This window comes from Hipposideros armiger, unplaced genomic scaffold, assembly GCF_001890085.2.
Source record: "Hipposideros armiger isolate ML-2016 unplaced genomic scaffold, ASM189008v1 scaffold_301, whole genome shotgun sequence".
In the NCBI taxonomy this organism is placed as follows: domain Eukaryota; kingdom Metazoa; phylum Chordata; class Mammalia; order Chiroptera; family Hipposideridae; genus Hipposideros; species Hipposideros armiger.
In genome coordinates, this window is record NW_017731651.1 from 2,354,228 (window position 1) to 2,373,373 (window position 19,146).

General features: G+C 34.9%; 1 protein-coding gene across 1 annotated transcript; it reads right to left on the reverse strand.

Moving 5' to 3' along the window:
* Positions 1–1,189: 1,189 nt before the first annotated feature.
* On the reverse strand, positions 1,190–17,493 carry ADAMDEC1 (ADAM like decysin 1). The gene is made up of 14 exons (XM_019659550.1): positions 17,234–17,493; positions 15,284–15,402; positions 14,300–14,376; positions 13,017–13,095; positions 11,462–11,538; positions 9,697–9,883; positions 9,426–9,488; positions 8,659–8,730; positions 8,059–8,228; positions 7,616–7,697; positions 6,784–6,914; positions 5,821–5,998; positions 2,958–3,043; positions 1,190–1,373 (listed from the first exon to the last, which is right to left on the reverse strand). Exons 1-14 carry the CDS (start codon positions 17,319–17,321, stop codon positions 1,367–1,369), a joined length of 1,416 nt encoding a protein of 471 aa, XP_019515095.1. The 5' UTR covers positions 17,322–17,493; the 3' UTR covers positions 1,190–1,366.
* Positions 17,494–19,146: the final 1,653 nt, after the last annotated feature.

A 19,146-nucleotide genomic window follows, 5' to 3' on the forward strand; every position in this document is an offset into this window, starting at 1 on the left:
TAAGACTGAACTCGGCACCTTGAGTTGAGCTGCTGCCCAGATGGCTCAGTGGATAGAACATGCACTCTTAACAACAAGGCTGCTGCTTCGACTCCCGTGTGGGATGGTGGCTATGCCCACCCTCAACTAAGATTGAACACAGCACCTTGAGCTTAGAGTCCACGAGCTGCCGACGGGCAGCCAGATGCAACTGGCGCCCTCCACAACGAAGATTGAAGAACAACAACTTGGCTGGTCCCCTTCCCCAATTCCCTAATTAAAAAAAAAAAAGTATTTAGAGAAGAAACTTCAGAGAGAAGTCTATTCCTCCTGTGTGACTGGCCTCAAGTCATTTCGTTTTGAGCATTAAAAGACTGAGTGACTTTCTTTCCTCATTGCCACATAGTAATGCCCGGCTCCCTGGGGCAACACTGTCAAATGACCAGTGGGAAATTTGTCTAATTACGTGAGGCTTTAACACCTGATACAAACCTACAACAAACCTCAAAAATATCCACTTTTGAAAATGACCACACAGGAAAGCCTCAACGAGTTGTGTTGTTTATTCATTCACATTATGGTTTATTAAATCAATAGATGAATAAAGCATTCCTTGATTGTTGAATTAAAATGTAAGCAATGTAGACTTCTCAAAATTCCTATTATATGTGATGGTGAAAGTATTACTCGTGATAAAATGAAAAATGTGTATATTTAATTAATCTTGATATGATATAGAAAACTACCACACTTCTAAGAACAGGGCTAGTAAAAGGCAGGAGTAATGTATGAACCAAAACCAAAGGCTTCACTCATCGAGTGGTCTTTTTTTCATGGGTTATAACTAATAAAATGAAAATACAAAGCACTTGTAATTTTTCAATTCTTTAGTAACTCTGCCTAATTCAGCCATACATTTTGATGTGTTTCAGTCAAAAGTTAATTTCTTTTGTTCTCCGAAGGGTAGAGCTAAGTAACAGTTTCACGATCCTTAAAAATATATAAAAGATCAGGTCTTAGAAAACAGGTAACTTCTCTCAAGACATCTACTTAATTTGTTGGCTAGACTGGTAAAAGTATAGGAAAGATAATGGCAAATGAAAAGCAAAATATAGGGGCTGGCCAAGTGGCTCAGTTGGTTAAGAACTCATTCAAGAGTGTGAGCTCTGAGCAACAGGGTTGCGGGTTTGATTCCCGGCCTGAGCTGAGCTGCCGCTGAGCTGCCAACAGGTGGCAAGATGGCTCAGTTTAAAAAAAAGAAAGAAAGAAAAAAAAAAGCAAAATATATCTAAAAGCAAAGATGAAAATACACAAGAAACTTGGCATTGTTTAGATTTCTTGATTCTTGTCCCGGCAAGTAGAATCTCAATGACGCAGATTTTTTAATTCACTCTCTGATTAAAAGAGAAAAAATATTTGGAAGCCATGGTTATTATAAATGACAAAATGTTATGTAATAATGATAATGAACATTTGTATAGAGTTTAAATAATACTAACGATCCTACTTAAAGACAATATCATTAGCTCCATTTTACAGGTGAGAAAACTAATTAAATAATTTGGCTTAAAGTCCCCCAGCTCCTACTGGGCGGAACTAAGGAAAGAACTGGCATTTCCTGACTCCAAGTCCAATTTTCTTTCCATGATACTAAATTGCTAATCTTGTCCCATAATGGGGCATGGCCACCTATTACTTGAAGCCTCTAAAGAGTCGAGTGGATATTTTTGAGATGCTGTGCCCCAGTCTCTGGGACAGAATTAGAAGATGGGCATAATTTTCAGAATTCCCTGCAGAGTGGATCCCACCAGGGTTTCAGTCGTGGTAAGTGGTGCCTTGTCAATAAATGAGTGATGCTCCTTCTCTATGACAATGCCGGTCCTTTCCTGAGAAAGTCGAGTCGATGGTGTATGAGTCTGTTATTTTCTTTATAATCTCTGTCCAGTTTCAATTCCAGAAAAGTTTCAAGAAAGAGGGGTAGGAATAACTTCTGCCATATAATTTATCCTGAGACTTTCCTCTATTTATGATTTTTTGTTGTTGTTACTACCATTTTGAGACTTGAAGACTATTTTTCACTGAAACAAATACCATATTCAAAACAAATGGGTTCCCTTGCTCAATTCATGTAGGATTGTATAAAACACAAAAATAATATGTCGATGATAGCTTATTGAGACACTTTAAAAGGAATAATTTTTTTTTCACCCATTTCCTCATCCCCTTCCCCTCTGGCAACCATCAGTTTGTTCTTTGTATCTGTGAGTCTGTTTCTGTTTTGTTTTGTTTGTTTGAAGGGGAATAAAATGAACAAACTTCCAATTATAAAATAAATAAATCATAGGGGTATAATGTATAGCACAGGGATTATAGTCAATAATATCATAACTTTTTAGGGTGACAGACTAGTTTTATTGTGGTGATCACATTGTAACGTATATAAATTTGAATCACTATGCTATACACCTGAAACTAATATAATATTGTATGTCAACTATATTTTGATAACAAAATTAAAAATAAAATACATTTTTTAAAAAAGAATAAAGTCACCAAATCTTACAATGTGTTCTCAAATGTTATTGATTTCCTGACTACCTTGCGAATTACAACTATCAGCTCTTAACCAAGACCAAAATTTACTCATCTCATCAATCCAGGGCTTTTAAAATAAAATTTTCTCTGATCTCAATTTGTATTAAATTCATTACTACCTAATAGAAATTTATATAATTTTTAGCACAGACTTCAGCAGTCCTAATTTCCCAGATGACAAATTAGACATTTTCTCATTAGTGTAATAGTATACATAGGACCCTGAGTTATTTATGTTCATGATTGTTTTTTTCCTTTCTGAAACTGAGTCATTTAAAAAATGTGTTTTAAATGTATTATAGAACTCAGTGGCACATCTTTCTCAAATCTGAAATAAAAGCAAGAAAGTATTTGAGAACAAAGAGAGAAAATAAAGGTCTTACGGGACGTGGTTCGAAGTGTCTTTTCCACAGTCAGCTTCAGGCTTTAACTGGCAGGTCATGGCCTCACAGCAAGGATCGGTGCATTCCTTGAAAGCACACACACAAGGGAAAAGTGGGTTCAGCGTTTTTCCCTATTGACTAGGTACATAGAATTCTGGTACAAGATGGCAATAAATTTCACTTTTTAAGCTAGATTACTCTGCTATACAAATTGCAGTGGAAATGACCAAAGAAAGTGAATAATAGAAAAAAAAAATGTTAAGCTTAATGAAAACTACCTCTTAAAAGGACAAAAATAGAACTATCCAAGAATCACCCCAAATAAATTTGGCCTAGATGGTATTATGTGTAAATTAATTTAAAACTTCAAGGTAGAATATTTCTATACTATTCAAACTGTTTGAAGATAGAGAAAAAATATTTTAAATCTTTGATTGTTTTTTTATTAAGCCTGCATAATAGTATACATAGAACTATTGATAATGAGAACTGGTAATGAATACATACACTTACACGCACACACATTATTCTCATTAATGAATATAAATGCAAAACCTTGAATGAAATATCAGTAAAATACCATTTTATTAACGTAATAACTCTTTATTACAACTATGCAAGGTTTTTCTTTCACCAAAAATGCAAGGTTGTCTCAACTGTACAGAATAAAGTAACATAATCCATCATATTAAGAGATTGAGGGGAGAAAAACAACTATTATTGTGATAGATGGAAAAAATTACTCGGTAAAAACCCAGTAGCCATTATTAAATTATTGAGGCATATATAACAAAGTATGAACAGAATTATGTATCACCATGATAAAGAAAATCTATCTAATAGTAAAAATATATCCAATAAAATAAGGGATAAGACAGGATTACTTACAGCCTATATTTTTATAGAAATTCTGACAAATGTTGTGAGACAAGAAAAAGATATGAAAATGTAATAATTGGAAAGCATATATCACATTTTCATTATTTGTATGTGAAAAAATTCTTGACCTGGAAAAACCAGAGGATCAATTCTAAAAATATTGGGTGAGTCACTAAGATAGCTGTGTAAGACAATAATCGAATAACATAAAAAGTAATAATAAATTAGAATCTAGAATAAAAAAGAAAACATTACACATACTAACAGCAAAAAGAAAAATAGAAAATGCCCCAGAATAAACTTTCAAAATGTGCCAGAATTAGGTGAAGAACTTTATATATAATTTTCCTGAGAAACTTTAAAGGCAAGTTGTCTCTTAAAACAACACTTAATGTTGTGAAAACACCAGTGGCTTCACAGTGAAATATGAATTTAATGCATTTCAATCAGATTCTCAATTGTATTTGTGGGCAAGCTGACAAAAAAAAACAAAAAAACACCACATGAAGAGTTATATGAGGAATTAACATTGACGAATTGCTATGCAATTCTTATCAATAAAGAGTGTTACCATTAAAGATATTAAAATGCATTGTACAGTTACATTCATTAAAATAGCATGATGCTTGTGTTATAATATCTAGACAGATAGAATATTTTTAAAACCTAGAAAAATACCTAAATATTTACATAAAAATAATAAAGTGGCATATCAGATCATGGGAAACTGGATTATTCACTAACAGATACTATATAAAGTATATATCTAATACTACATATGCCATTTGCCTGCTGAAGTTAGAAGTACTACGATTATGAATAACTTCAACTGTCTTCCACCTAATAAACCATATGGGAATGTAAGCAGCTAAGAATGAGATAAACTTAAATATAACTTATTATGAAGTATTAAATCATTTGTAAAATTTCATATCTCATTATAAATAGAATATTTGCAATGTTCTTTATAAATTATTAAGTTACACCATGTAATGTTCTAATATAAACAGCTTAATATTTCTGAATAAATAAACTGAAGCACAGACAGATTATATGCTTTTCCTTTTTTAATAAGGCCTCTTAAAATAATGGATAAATCTTGGGTTTTAATGGGTTTCACCAATTACCATAATACCTTTCTATTATATTACCTTTGGAACTAGTTCCTTAAACTTTTCTGAGTTTCACTGCTTCTTCTCTAAATTGGGATAATAACAAAATATGTTTTGTAGGTTTGTTGTGTGTAATGAAAGAGATGATGTATATAAAAGTATTTTGCAGGTTGACATAGAAAATCTCTTCAAATATTAACTTATTTTCTTAGAGTAACAGAAGACTGCTAAGAAAATAGAACGCTCTCTTTTAGAAACCTAGTATGAGATTGTTAGCGAATATTCTCAGAGACGTAGTTTAGGGTACACCAATGCCTTGAAGTGTTCAGATTTTACAAATATTAGCAGAATTATAGTAATTATCTTAGATGCTCTATGTTAATAACCCATTTTCTACAGGTTTATATGATTTTTCTTTTTTTCTCCTTCTCCACTTTATTTACTGCCTGGTTTACACATTAGCTTGATGAGAAAAGAACCACTCTCCCTATAAAGAGAACTTACTTCTAGATCTGTAATTGTTATTACTAAACAAATGATCAACTGTGACTTTATGTGGGTTAGGAATTTCTAGCTAATAAATCTAGGACAATCTTAAGTGACACGTTGTAGTTATTGATTTACTTCTTTCCATTGAACTTCATACAGTTGTATCATAAGCATACCCTGGCTTTTGAAATGCTTTCCAAACGATGACCTAGGTCAGTACTAAAAACACAAGTGCAAATCTACTTTTTACTATGATGTGAAGCTTGCCTTTGGAAAGAATTTCCAAAACAACTTGGTGTTTATTGTTGTTTTTAAAGGAAAAAGAAAACAGAGAGCTGCAATGACTCTCTAAGAAATTTTTTAAACCATGGATATTTTTATACCTTAAGAGAGCCACAATCACAGTCTTCTCCCACTTCCAGAAGTTGGTTCCCACACACTGGTTTTGTTATTTCATTTTTAGGAATCGCTGCTTGCAACAGGCACTTTGGTTTTTGGGATAAAATGTATCTTTCAAAATGTGCGCGGCAGGACGTACTGAAATCCTTTGGGAATTTTGAACTGTGACCAGAAGGAAAATGAGAAATACCATGATATACAATGATAAATGAATACGAAAGTCTGACTTGTCTAACAGTATTACTTAGTTTAGTGGAAATTCCAAATTTTGTCTCTGTTCAGGACTGTACTGCATTATATGTGGGGGGGGGGGCGACAGAGCATGACTACTAGGCTGGTTAGAAAACTGTTTTCCTAGACACCTAGTTGTAGAGCTGGAAGCATTTAAATTCCTTTGTGGATTCAGCACTGTCCTAATTGGCAGCAGTGATGAGCTTCACCATTTGTTATCATTAAGGGTTGAGAGCTAAGCGATAATAACAGTGAACTAGTGAAAGGAAATAATTGCAGACTTAGAGGTTCTGTGGCCCTCTATATTTCTCTTCCTTCAAGAGCAAGTATGTTTTATTCATTTTTTTTTTAATCCCAAATCCTTGCAAAGTACCTGGCATTAGAAGGTAGTTACTAATAACATAAAAAAGATTAATTGATTAGTGTTGGGAATAGCTGTCATCATCTTGATACATACTTTCAGAAAATAAATTATTTAATGTTAAATTAATTTAAGTTAAAATAACATGGTCACTATACTTATGCGCTATCTTGGTGTATGTGTAAGTCCTAAATAATGAGCCTAATGGCTGGTAAAATTTGTGCATCCAGAGATTGGAGGTAAATTAATGGGATACACAGCCCTTTGTAAAAAATGCCCATCCAGCTATATAGACTACATCTGAATCCTTTAAGATTTAAGCAATATTTTCCCCCCTAGGGTGACAAGGTCTCACCTCAGATATTGATTCATCACACAACTCCCAGAGGGACACTTGGTGTTATATGGAATATCAGGCATACCAAGGACATGACCCAACTCATGTGACATCACTCCTACAAGAGCCACATTGTTCTTTTTCTTAGCCTGAATAAAATAGAAACATCTATTACTTCTTTGTTTATTCAGTTAATTCTTAATTGTTGCCAAAGTTCAGTGGTAAAAATAAAATAGTTGGACAGATAAAAATAGTCATTAATTTCCTTCCCCTGCCATTGGTTATTGTAAAATATTCAATAAACATTTGAAATGATTGACTCCTGTGAATCAAACCACTGAGTCAGTACTCAACAAATATTTCCTGAACTAATGATAAGTCCTCAGTAAACCATGGTTAAATTAAGGTATATACATTCTTCATAGGAAGTACTAAAAGATACCATACTATGTACTCAGAGGCCTCCAAAAGCTATTGCAATCATTCCATTGACATTGGTAGTGCTTGGCTATATCACACCGACATACACCCTGTCTGATCTTTCTGGCCATTGATACTGGGGATGATTAATTTGAAGTTGGCCCAGACCACAGAGGGCACCTGATTCCCTTTATCTCCCAGTCTTCCTGCTCTTACTCCATAACACCAACTTTTGGGAGAGTCAATGTAAGGAAATATTCTGTTTCATAATCCAAAGAATCTTCATTGTAATGGTCTACCAGTAATTTCATTTCTATTTTTTTTTTTTTACTAACTCAGCAAATGTTCATAGTGCTAACTTTATAAGGCATTCTGTTGGTCTTCACAGAGGATGTAGAACCACAGGGAGACATACTGTAAGTTTACAAACCTCAATAACAGCAATTGAAGATGGAGAACACAAGGAATTCGACGCTGCTATTCCTACACGTCGATTGTTGAAGCCAATTCCACTGTGTGAAAGTTATAGGTACATTGTCACAATCTGAGTCTTTGGAACCATTAGCTTTTGTCAATCGTGTTTTAGATTTTCCCTTTTGTCCTAATCTTTTTCTATTTACTAGGCCCCAGAAAAGCTTCTGCTATTCCATAGCATTATAATGACCACAGATGGTTATCCCACATCCAAGAGTCCATTTTAGTAATGTGCCATGGGTCTCTCATAATGTCACAGGTGAACTGCCAATGTTAGAACTTCAGGCTCTCTGACAACTCATCGGGGAGATATAATTGAACATAATCTCTACCAAGAAACCTTTGGAATCACTATCCACTCCAGCTGCCTTTGCTTGGCCTTGACCTGCACGTGCTCACCTGAGTAGCTGAGTATGATCATGGAGCTTCAGTTTTCTCTGGTTAGAACGAAGCCATTTCAGAAAGTTGTTATAGGTGATGCCTATGTTGGGTACCACATTTATCTTATCGCCATCAGACCATATTTCAAGACCTGCCAAGGTCACTTGAACATCTATGGTGTTATAAATCTGTGGGAAGAGCATTTTCTTCATAAATTTTTTTTTTTTTTTTTTTTAGCTGAGCCATCCTGCTACCTGTTGTCAGCTCAGCGGCTGCTCAGCTCGGACCAGGACTCGAACTGCTGTTGCTCAGAGCTCAAACTCTTGAGTGAGCTCTTAACCAACTGAGCCACTCAGCCGGCCCCTTCATAAAATTTTTTGAGATTTCTTTAGTGTTTTAGATCCTTTGCTGACCACAAGTAATGGATAAATGTATCCCATTTTGAAAATAGAAATCCTAGAAGTTGCTTTTGCTACAGTATGTTTATCCTTATCTGCTAAATTTCCCAAACTTGTCAGCCTTAAGCCATTTGACCCTCCCAACTCCTTATTTGGTGAGCTATAGGGAAGCCCCAGGGTTCCATGTGAAAACACATGTTTATAGGGACAGATATCTTACCACGTTGAGTAGGTTCATCACATCAAATATAAAACTTCTTATCAAAGTTAGATTCCTGTTATACATGTTATACTGTAAAATACAAAATGCAAAGCATAATTAAAGTAGCAAGTTCAAGTGAAAAAGCTAGTAAGACATAGGAGTTCACATTTTTTAAAAAATCACACATTTCAATGTAAATAAATGTCTATTTATTCCATGTCTTCCTTATATAAAACTCTGTTTCAACAAATTCTATTCCAAATGTAAGAACTTTTTGGTAAGAGAAAAATTAGGCATTTATGTAAAATTTCAATGTTTTCTACTTTTACATTGAATAAATCAAATTGATAATTTCAATGTTTTTAAACCAATTGAATAATATCAAAATTTGATTATAAAGCAATATTTGCTCATTAGAAGCACAGATTCTAGCAGTTTTATAAATGTAACTTGTGGTTTATATATAGTTTTGTATCTGTATGTATATGATATAGTGAGAATTTAAATATTTTAATAATCAATTCATTTTTGTTTTTTTATTATTATAGTTGACTTCCTGTAGTTATCTGGTATTAAGTATATTTCCAATATCTGGATATTTTGGCAGCAGATGGATATTAAAGGGTAAACAAAACTTACTACTATCAGGGCATGTAGAACACATAAGACAATCTGGTGAATGGGCTCCGTATTTTCAGCCAAAATAGTTTATTGTTTGTGTTCACTTGCTAAGAAAACTTAAAAGTTGCCTGAACTGGCCAAGAAGCACACATATTCATACTCACGAAAGCATTGTCCAGCACCAAGAAGAGATCAATGTATTTCTCAGCCCGAAGAAAGTCTTCTTGCTATACAAAGAGAAAAAGAACACTGTTACTAATTATCTTGACCTGAAAAGATTGAAAAGCTACAAAGAGATTTGGCTTTTTTTCTTCAGAGGCAAATTAAATTGAAGAAGTCAGTGTGTGGGCTTTACCTATACCAGTCAGTGCTGAGCACACCTGTTTAAGATATATCATTGTTGAGACAACTGAATAAAAGGAAAGCTACACTCACCTCTGGGCTTTTGAGTGACCTAGGGTTTCGAATGAGGTCACGTCTCCTGCCAGCATTTCTTACACCACAGGTGTGATTAGCTGGGTCTAGCTCCTCCTGGTCATATGTGAGGACAGCATGTTCTTCTTGGTCTGTGCTTTTCAGGGGCTTTATCATATATCTTTGATTCTGATGTGTGAAGTAACCCCTGTGAGATACAGAGACTCATATTTGAGGGTTTTCGGCCACAGAGTCACATATACTAACCAGAATAGAGTGACACCTCTTCCTCCATCCCAAGCTCACACATACAGTTTTCATTCATAGGCTTTTGGGTAACTTCTGCTAACGTAAGTTATTATCAGTATTTGTCAGTACTAAAATGAGCCTATATTATTTACCCAGAGAATTGTAAACAAGAATTACTAAGATGAAGCTAGCCCCCAAAATTTGGAATTTCTATCATGAGCTCAGTAAATATTTGTCCATAGTTTATTTATATATTTAGAAAATATTTCTTGCCAACTCCTAGGAATATAATGGAAAACAAAGCAAAGGAGTGTGCCGATACCAAGAACCCCAGAGGAGAGAAAGAATGAGGAGCAGATCAGCCACAGGAACCGTTTGGAGCGAGTAGCTTAAAGAATTCCCCCTCTTAGTAAGAAAATTTGTCCAGAAATATCAAGTGAATCCATATGATGGAATATTACAAAGCCAACATAGCCATTAAAAATTATACCTATGAAGGTATCTTATAATACGGAAAAAGGCTTATGATGTCACGTGGCATGAACCATGTTGGAAGGACAATTATGTGTATTTTATTTCATATTTCAACCATGTGAAATACAGAGTTGCCAAAAAAACATGTATACACATTTTAAGAAAGAAAAAAATCTGTATTGGGGGCTGGCCGAGTGGCTCAGTTGGTTAAGAGCTTGCTCAAGAGTTTGAGCTCTGAGCAACAGCGGTTCAAGTCCCGGCCCAAGCTGAGCAGCCGCTGAGCTGCCAACAGGTGGCAGGATGGCTCAGCTAAAAAAAAAGAAACAAACAAAAAAAGAACTGTATTAAAATTATAATACTCAGTATATATCGGTCACAAAAGATGAATACAGTCACTTTGACTTCTGAAATTCCCAGAGGTGCTCAAAGTAGTTATCAATCAGCATCCAGACACTTCTGGTTAGGGCGAACTACTGCTTGAGCAATGTCGACCAAAGTGTTAACATCTCTTAAAATGTGTATACATTTTTTTGGTACCCCCAGTATATTTGCCTATATGTATACAAGGCTGCAAACATGACAAAATGTTCGTAATACTGATCATGTGGAGGTAAAATTTCATGGTGATTATTTTCTTATTAGTGCTTTTTCTTACTTTCCAAAATTTCCCTAATTGATAAGAATTATCTCTGTAAAGAGAAATACCACACACACACACACACACACTTTTAAAAATTATGTTTCACTATGACAATTGCAGAATAGAATCTTTAAGAAAATAAAACAATGTTTTCAGTGAGTGGGGTAAATAAACGTGGAAATGGATTAAGATATTATCAAGGTCTGGAGTGCAGTGTAGCATTGTGTTTAAATATTGCGATGACTACCTTGGACTAGAGCAGGTTATAAAATGATTGCAAGGGTGATACTTCATTCATCTTTTTAACCACATATATTCAGCATTTTAGGTATAAAGATAGTAAGAAGACGTGATGTCCAGGAAGACTCACTCTGTGTAACAAAATGGTGCTTAATGTTTAACACTTAGGGGAATAATTCTCACCTCAACCCATTACAAGTACAAATGCTGGCAACAGAACCCTTTTCATTCAGGATATGTCCTTTATAGTAGCACTGTTCCTAAGGTTGGGAAAAAAAGAAGGAAAATAATTAACTACAAGAATAAATGTATCACTGTTGTGGTGAAGGCTGTTATCTTAAATATGTAGGAAAGTTCTTTGAGTAATGGCTGTGGCCAAACCAGTTTCCAGAAACAAAAACAGCAAGAGTCTCAGAGGTTTTATGAACTGCTCCACCACTGACCCTGGAAGCTCTCCATATTGGATGGCTCACCTGTTTTTCTGAATTAATTCACACTAAAGGAAACTCCAGGGAGGTTGAACCTAAGTGAGCTCATGATGAAAGTGGACGTTGCATCTGAGAAGCAGCCAGTTCCCCAGGGACCCACAGTACTCTGGGCAACTCTCAGATTTGAAGGTCAGCTTTGGAGAATGTGGCTGTCTTGTGCTGAGTCCCTAAGACACTATGCATCACATATCCATAAAATGGGATACACATTTTTCTAGATTCTAGAGTCCTCAGAGGGTCACACTACCACTGCTTAGCTCCTCATAGTAACTGGTTCAACTCACCATTTTAATTGGTGTGTTAGTGGAATATCTTTACCAGCATAAAAAAACCCAAAGAATTTGTCTACAACTAGAAATTCAGATATGGTTGGTGTTCCATAAAAGCAAAGTAGAGGGTCACTTATCTAGAATGATCTAAGAAAGTTAATGAATAACCTCTTATTCAAAATAAACTGACTTGTTTGAGGGCCTGAAATTGCATCCATGTTTTTCTTTCTTTTGGAAGAAATCTTGTTATTATAGACATTTTCTCATAGAAGACTTGGAAAAGGTACCACATTAAAGTATTATCAGTCATTCACACTTGAGTATGAATTAATTTATCAGATATTTTTCTTGGAAGTCAATGTTAGCAAAAATCCAGATGTCCATGAGATGAGAATTTTGATGTGAGAAAAAAGAAAAGAGCCATTTTGTGGCAGAAGTCTTGACTAGTTTTCATAAAGACATACATATTTGGGGTGTCATAGAGGGTGGCTGTAAGAAGCTCACTTAGCTTGGTAATAATCTGTGATTAAGCCTTTTTATACTCTCTTTCTGTTCTTCCTTTGGCCTTATTTCTCCATGTCTGACATTTAGGTCTTGGCATTATCTATAGGTTAGTAGTTTAACCAAATATAAAATTATATTAAATAATTGTTATTCCATTGCTAAACTCAGAATAAATACATGTATCATCAGAAAATAGTAAGTAGTGACATGATATTTCAAATACCTATAGGGCAAAATATTTTTAACCTATTGATAACATGGTCTAGGGAAAAGTGGACTTTTGGTTGCTTAAAAAAATGTAACATTTGGAAGTCTCCTAGCACTCCTACCTTTTTAAAACACTGACTGATTTTTCGCCTGTTTTCTCATTGATCATAGATGAGTACCTTGCTTTCAAGTTCTTAAAACTTTTTTATGTTGTTCTTCAACCTATGACTGTTATGATGTAAGTGGTAAATTTCAGAAGATCCCACCTACCACATTCTGAGGGCTTGTGGTGATTTTCTCTGCTCTGGGTGAGTAATAAGTTTCAGTGTAGTCTTGCCCCAGGAGATGCCTGTAAAGAGCAAAAAGTTGCATGATATGCTTTCTGTGCTGTAAAGGCTACTATTCCTGTCATGCTCTTTAGCACTAATGGAATGATTATACCTACAATGAGACCCACTGATCCTTTTCCAACAATGGAACTCTGCTGCTGAAGAAAATCAAAGCATTATTTATACCTGAGGGATCTGAGTGAAGAAATGCCCTCAGCTACTTTTTAGCTGAAGGTTCTCTATCTTTGAATGGGTTATGTTTGGAGTCTTTGCATCAAGGATACAGCCTCCACAATGTCTCTGAAGGGTGCTGGGTCACAAATAAGCATCAAGGACCATTACATTCAGAGAGAAGTTTACTGACTTCTATAGAACTTGGAGCAGCCCCATGCCCTGGGTTCTATCTCAAGGCTGTGTGCCTGAATGGGCCTTGGACATGTGTTTCTATAAAAGTAATGGAAAGTCACATCAAAGACTTGAGTTTATCTGGGTAAAAAAGATTTTCAGTGGTCCAGCCGAGTGGCGCATTGGTTAAGAGTTGGCTTGGGATGCCAGCTCTAAGCAGCAGAGCCCGGGGTTCGGATCCCACATTAGGGCAAGTAACGCTGTGCCCTCTACAGCTAAGATGGTGAACAACAGCTCGACCTGGAACTGGGCTGCCATGAGTCGCTGGCAATGGCATAGGCTGCAGTGGAGCTGCAGTGGGCTGTCCTGAGCTACCCTTTGTGGCTGGCAGCCAGTGTGAGCGGCCGGCAGCCAGTGTGAGTTGCCAAGAGCCACCATGAGTGGCCGTCCAGTGGCTGGTGCCCAATCTGCCTCACCCAGGAAGAGCACAATGATAATACCAACATGGGCCAGTGAAGCGACGTCCTCCACAATTAGACTGAAGAACAAAACGACAGCAACTTGTCTGTTCCCCTTCCCCGATTTCCCAACGCTGTTCCCCTCCCCCAATTCCCCAATAAAATCTTTAAAAAAAAATGATTTTCAGTGAATTCCAAGAAGCATCAAGGAAGATAGTTCTCTTTGTTTTACACTTTGCATATAATTTTCTAGAAAAGCATCAACTTTCTTAGATAACATTAGCACAAACTAACCCAAAACAACTAAAACTCAATATACTTCATGTCTTTTATCTCAAATCACACTAAGAGAGTCTCGAAGTTTATTTTTCCACATTCTCAATATAATCCAGTGATTAAATTTTTGGAAGGTACAACTTACTTGGTTTTTTGTAAGCAAAGAATGACTTCTTCTCCATTTAATATAATCTGGTACTGAAGTTCAGGCTCATATCTCTCCTAAAAATATTTAAGACTATTATGATATCAATTTATATTTCTGAGTCGATCTAAAATTTATAATATAATGATATATGTAGTATATATATAAGAATAGTTACGAATGAGTGTAAAATAAAAGCAGCTCTTTTATGCCTTTAAATATGTAAAATAAAACATAAATTGTATATTTAGATGGATTTCCCAAAAGTATAATAACATGAAGTTAATGCTTACAGATTGAACTAACTCTAATATATGAGCTAGGAACGAATCATTTGCTCTAATGTACAATATACAGTCCTGTGTATCCTAATGGATCACTAATGGAAGAATAAGAAGGCATATACTTTTATTATGTAAAAACCAAACCAAATATATGAAAGAAAACCAACCAAAAACCTACTAAGAATTAAATAAAGTAAAAATTATAAAGTGTAATAGTCGAAGAGTTAATATTTTTTAATAAATTCTTAAATCTGTTAATTAATGAGAGAACGTTGAATTTTCCATTATAGACAAAATGGCCCAGGCAAAGACCATTCAGTGAGGGCAGCGGACGAGGGAAGGGGGAAGACGTGGGTTTGGTGACTTGGTATGGAGCATATATTTCAAAAATGGCTGCCTTTCCTGTGTTCCTTCCCCCCGTCTCACCCCCCCCGACCTCTGCCCCAGAAACTTGGAGAACCATCCAAGAAGCTTTATTTTTTTGTGTGATCAAATGAGGCAGTTAACTTACTTTCTTCTGCTTAACTGTAAAAGCATTCTGAGAAATCCTTTGCTCTCTCCTGGATGAAGGGGAGACCTGTATATATGGGCTTCAATGTTAAACTATTAGATGTTGACTGTGATATCACTTCTATTAGTAAAATGGCTCTTTACTGTCTCTTATGATGATGGGGAAATCTCAGTCATTCACATTACTTACCTCTTTGGCTTGCTTCTCTGTCTGGTTGTCCTGTGTCTCTCTTTTGTGCAAAATGTGTAGTTTTTTAGGATGAACTACTTGATAGGCTTCTAATTCAGGTGTTTGTTTTATGGCTATTGCTAGAAAAAGAGATAATATTGATATAAATGTTGAAAGGATTTTGTTTTGGTTTTGGTTGGTTGGTTTGTTGAAATGGCATGGAGGAGTGAATTCCCATGGAGAAGGTAAGCATTAAAAAGAACAAGTTCTTGCTTCTACTTGAACTTTGATAATAAAGAATTTTTCTTTTACTCTCCACCCCCTTCCCCCACTTCTGGAAAGACATGACAATGATGAAACAATTTTGTTGATGATCTTTCAATATATGTAAACCCTAGGCCACCATGCCCAGAAGAGATAGGTGTTGGATTAGAACAAAGATTATAGGATCAGAAAGTCTGCCTGTAGTAATCCAGTTTCCTCTTCTTCTATAGGCCTCCTCAAATTTATGAATTTTTCTCTCATTGTCCTCAGAGATCTCTATTTTTCCTTTTTATGTCTTTCCCTCTCTGTGACACAATCCCTGATTACCCCCTTCCCAAATGAAATTGTTCATATACAGATAATACTTACTTCTTAGGAAAGACTCTACTGTGTTTTTTATTTCTCAGTGTAATAAACCATTATGTTCTTTCTTACATTCGCATTTGCCCTAAAAACTTCAGATTTCAATGGAAATAAAGTTTTTTGTTTTCCTATGCTGGAACAATTTTAAAGCATCAGAGAGAAAGTAGAAAAATTGTCTTTAGACTACATGTCCTTTTTGATCACTTGGAATTACACTGCATAGACAATTTTCTATTATGTTTGCATATAGTAGGAAAAGAACTGATACTGAAGCCAAAATATGTGATCTTAAATCCTACCTACATGATCTTGTAAAAGCCACTTTACCTTTCTATCAGTTTACTTACCTAAAATAAAGGTTGGTGTAAAAATTGAATAGCATAAAATATATAAAATTATTTAACAGCAGTCTAGGGAGATGGCAAGCATACCTTATCCATTTTTTCTTTTAATTGTTCAATCATCCACATGAAGTCTATCTTATTTTTAAATATTCCAATTTTCACAGATAAGTATCTATGCTTAGAGACAGTTTCCCACTCAATGTGACAGACAGTGTGACTTTGGGGACACCAAACAATTCTATACCTGGCTGACATGGAGAAACTAAAAGGAAACACTAAAGCAAAACAAAAATCTCTTCTAATCAACTCCTAAATTTCTGCTGTGATGGTGTCCTGAGAAGGATGTATTACACATATGAAAAAAGGAAATGTATAAATATATTACTAAAAGCTCTTTACCAAAAAGAATGTGAATCCCATTAGTGGAAAGAGTTGTAGGGTTGAAATTAGAGTGAATTTTAATACTTTCTAGTCCCAACTCTAGTACTAACTATTCAGCTGGTCAATTAATTTTTAATTTTGCTTAATAATATAATTAAGTTTAACTTAAGTCTAATTTTACTTAAGAGTCTTCCTTGTCATCTACCCTAGCTCAGCCTTTGGATAAATCATGTCTTCAGGTGAATGGTTGTCTTTTTGTAGGGTAGGAAGTGTCAATGCCATTCAAGAGAACACTGGAGATGGTTAGGAAATTCTTGAAATCTGGTCTCAAACTTAATTCTCTGGTGTCATCAGGGGCTGTGTGTTTTAGAAAATAAAATGATAGAACTTATAGAATTATTGAATGAGGGATAACATTTCAGAGACATCTTAACTAAATTATTATGCCAGTCACAATGCCTTGATGATGAGCATGGAGTTTATATAAATTGAGTAAATACATCAAAATGCAAGCAGTAGTGACATTTGGATCATGTGAGCAAGTCATTTTCTTAAGGGTACTTTAAAAATGCATTAAATAATTTGACTTTTGTATAAATGTCAATATAGTTATGCTTACCTTCAGTTTGTAAGAGGAGCCAGAGGACAGAAAGCAGGACCAAAGCCATGTTGGCAACTGCAGGTCGATAAGAAGTCCCACACAGCATGAAGATGTGGTCCCCCAGCTATCTCCCAGTTTTATCTTCCCCTGTTTCTCTTCACAAATTGAAAAAGAAACGAAAATCCTCAAACCTTATTTATGAGATTGGAGAATGTTTCCTAACGGTGCTGGGAAATTGCAGTGTCGAGATCATGGGAATGTTCCTTATTGGTGAGAGGTGTTTATGTCTGTGGTTATGGTCTATTAAGGAGCCACATCTGGACAGCTGCTTGGCCCAATTTTCCTATAACAGAGGGAAAGTAACTTAGATGCCCATGTACACATTTGCATATATCACTATTGATGTTCACTAACCTTACAGAAATTGATGTACAAAGTTAGAAAATACATCAGCAGTCTCTACATTTTTTGAGCAATTGACACGGGGAATACAATCTATAAAACAAGTACCAGGCAAAGTCTTATGAGCTACCATATTGTAATCTCTCTGATTCTCAGTCTCTTTTTCTGTGAAAAGGGGATGATGATAATAATACCTACCTCAAGCTTCTTACAAAATTCATGTAAAGTAACACTCACACACACACACAGAACTGCAAAGAAATGTGCAAATGTAAATTCTCTTGACAGTGTTAGCCTCAAACAAATTATACTGCATATGAAGTATGTTTGAAGTGCACTATGAGTTAGTTCTACTGCAGGAAAATAATATTTTTCTGATTACAAAAATAATATATTTTCACGGTCATAAATATCAAAAGAGTATACTGAGAGAAAACAAGTTGATTGCTCAATGGCCCAACATCAAGAAATGACTTTTGTTAACATTTTGATAGTTTATTTTTATCTCTTTTCTATGCACTAATAAAAGAAGAGAATAAAAGAAAATTAAATATTATAAACTTTAGTTTTTATTGTATAAAGGTTTTGGGAACCTGTTATTTTTTTGCATAGCATTATGACATAAGCATTTTCGTGTTGTTGAATATTATGGCATTATTTTAATGACTTTAGAATATTGCCTTGTATGTATACATTATGTGTGTCTCCGTATGTGTATATTTCTTTGATTTCATTCCTGATTATTTCTTTTGGATAAGTTACTAGAGTGGTATTAGTTAGCTTAAAAAGATAAATCAGTTTGAGGTTCTTGGTATACATTGACCTGGTACTTCTTAGAAAATTAGTGCCTAATTATGTTTGCATTTATAGAGTTTTCCCAATCTAAAAATCTATATTTAACTATTGAGCTTATTTTTACTTAAACATTTGGGAGTTTTCTAGCATCTGATTATAAGTTTTACAGTTACTGCTTTATGTCTACATGGTTTTTTTGTTGCTGTTCTTCTTTTATGCTCTTTTGAGTCAGTTACATTTTTCTCTATAATTTTATATGTCTTTTGCTGGTCCAGAAGATGAACATTCTACATATATCCTATAGTGGTTACCATTAAATTTTAACAAAATATGATCTTAATTAACATTTCTAACAAATAATACAAAACTTTTGTCAGCATCTCACCTTTTGCCACTTTATGTGTTGTTGTCAAGTATTTTAGCTCTGCCATAATTTTCACCCCCAAGTTAGTCATGATCAGTAGTTTTGTGTTCTATGCAGATGATCTATTTGGAATTAATCACATGTATACCACTTTCTTTGCTCACAGGTCCTTTTAGAGTCAGCCCTTTCTTAAAAATATATTTCCTTTGTGAAACATGTTCTTTGATAACCCTTTATTAAAGTTTTCTTAGAGTAAGTACTTCCATGTTTTTATTTAAATTTTTTCTGAGTATATTTATTTCACCCTATTCTTTACTGGTAGTTTAGCTGGCAATACAGTTTTGGGATGGTAATTAACGTCTCTCAGCAT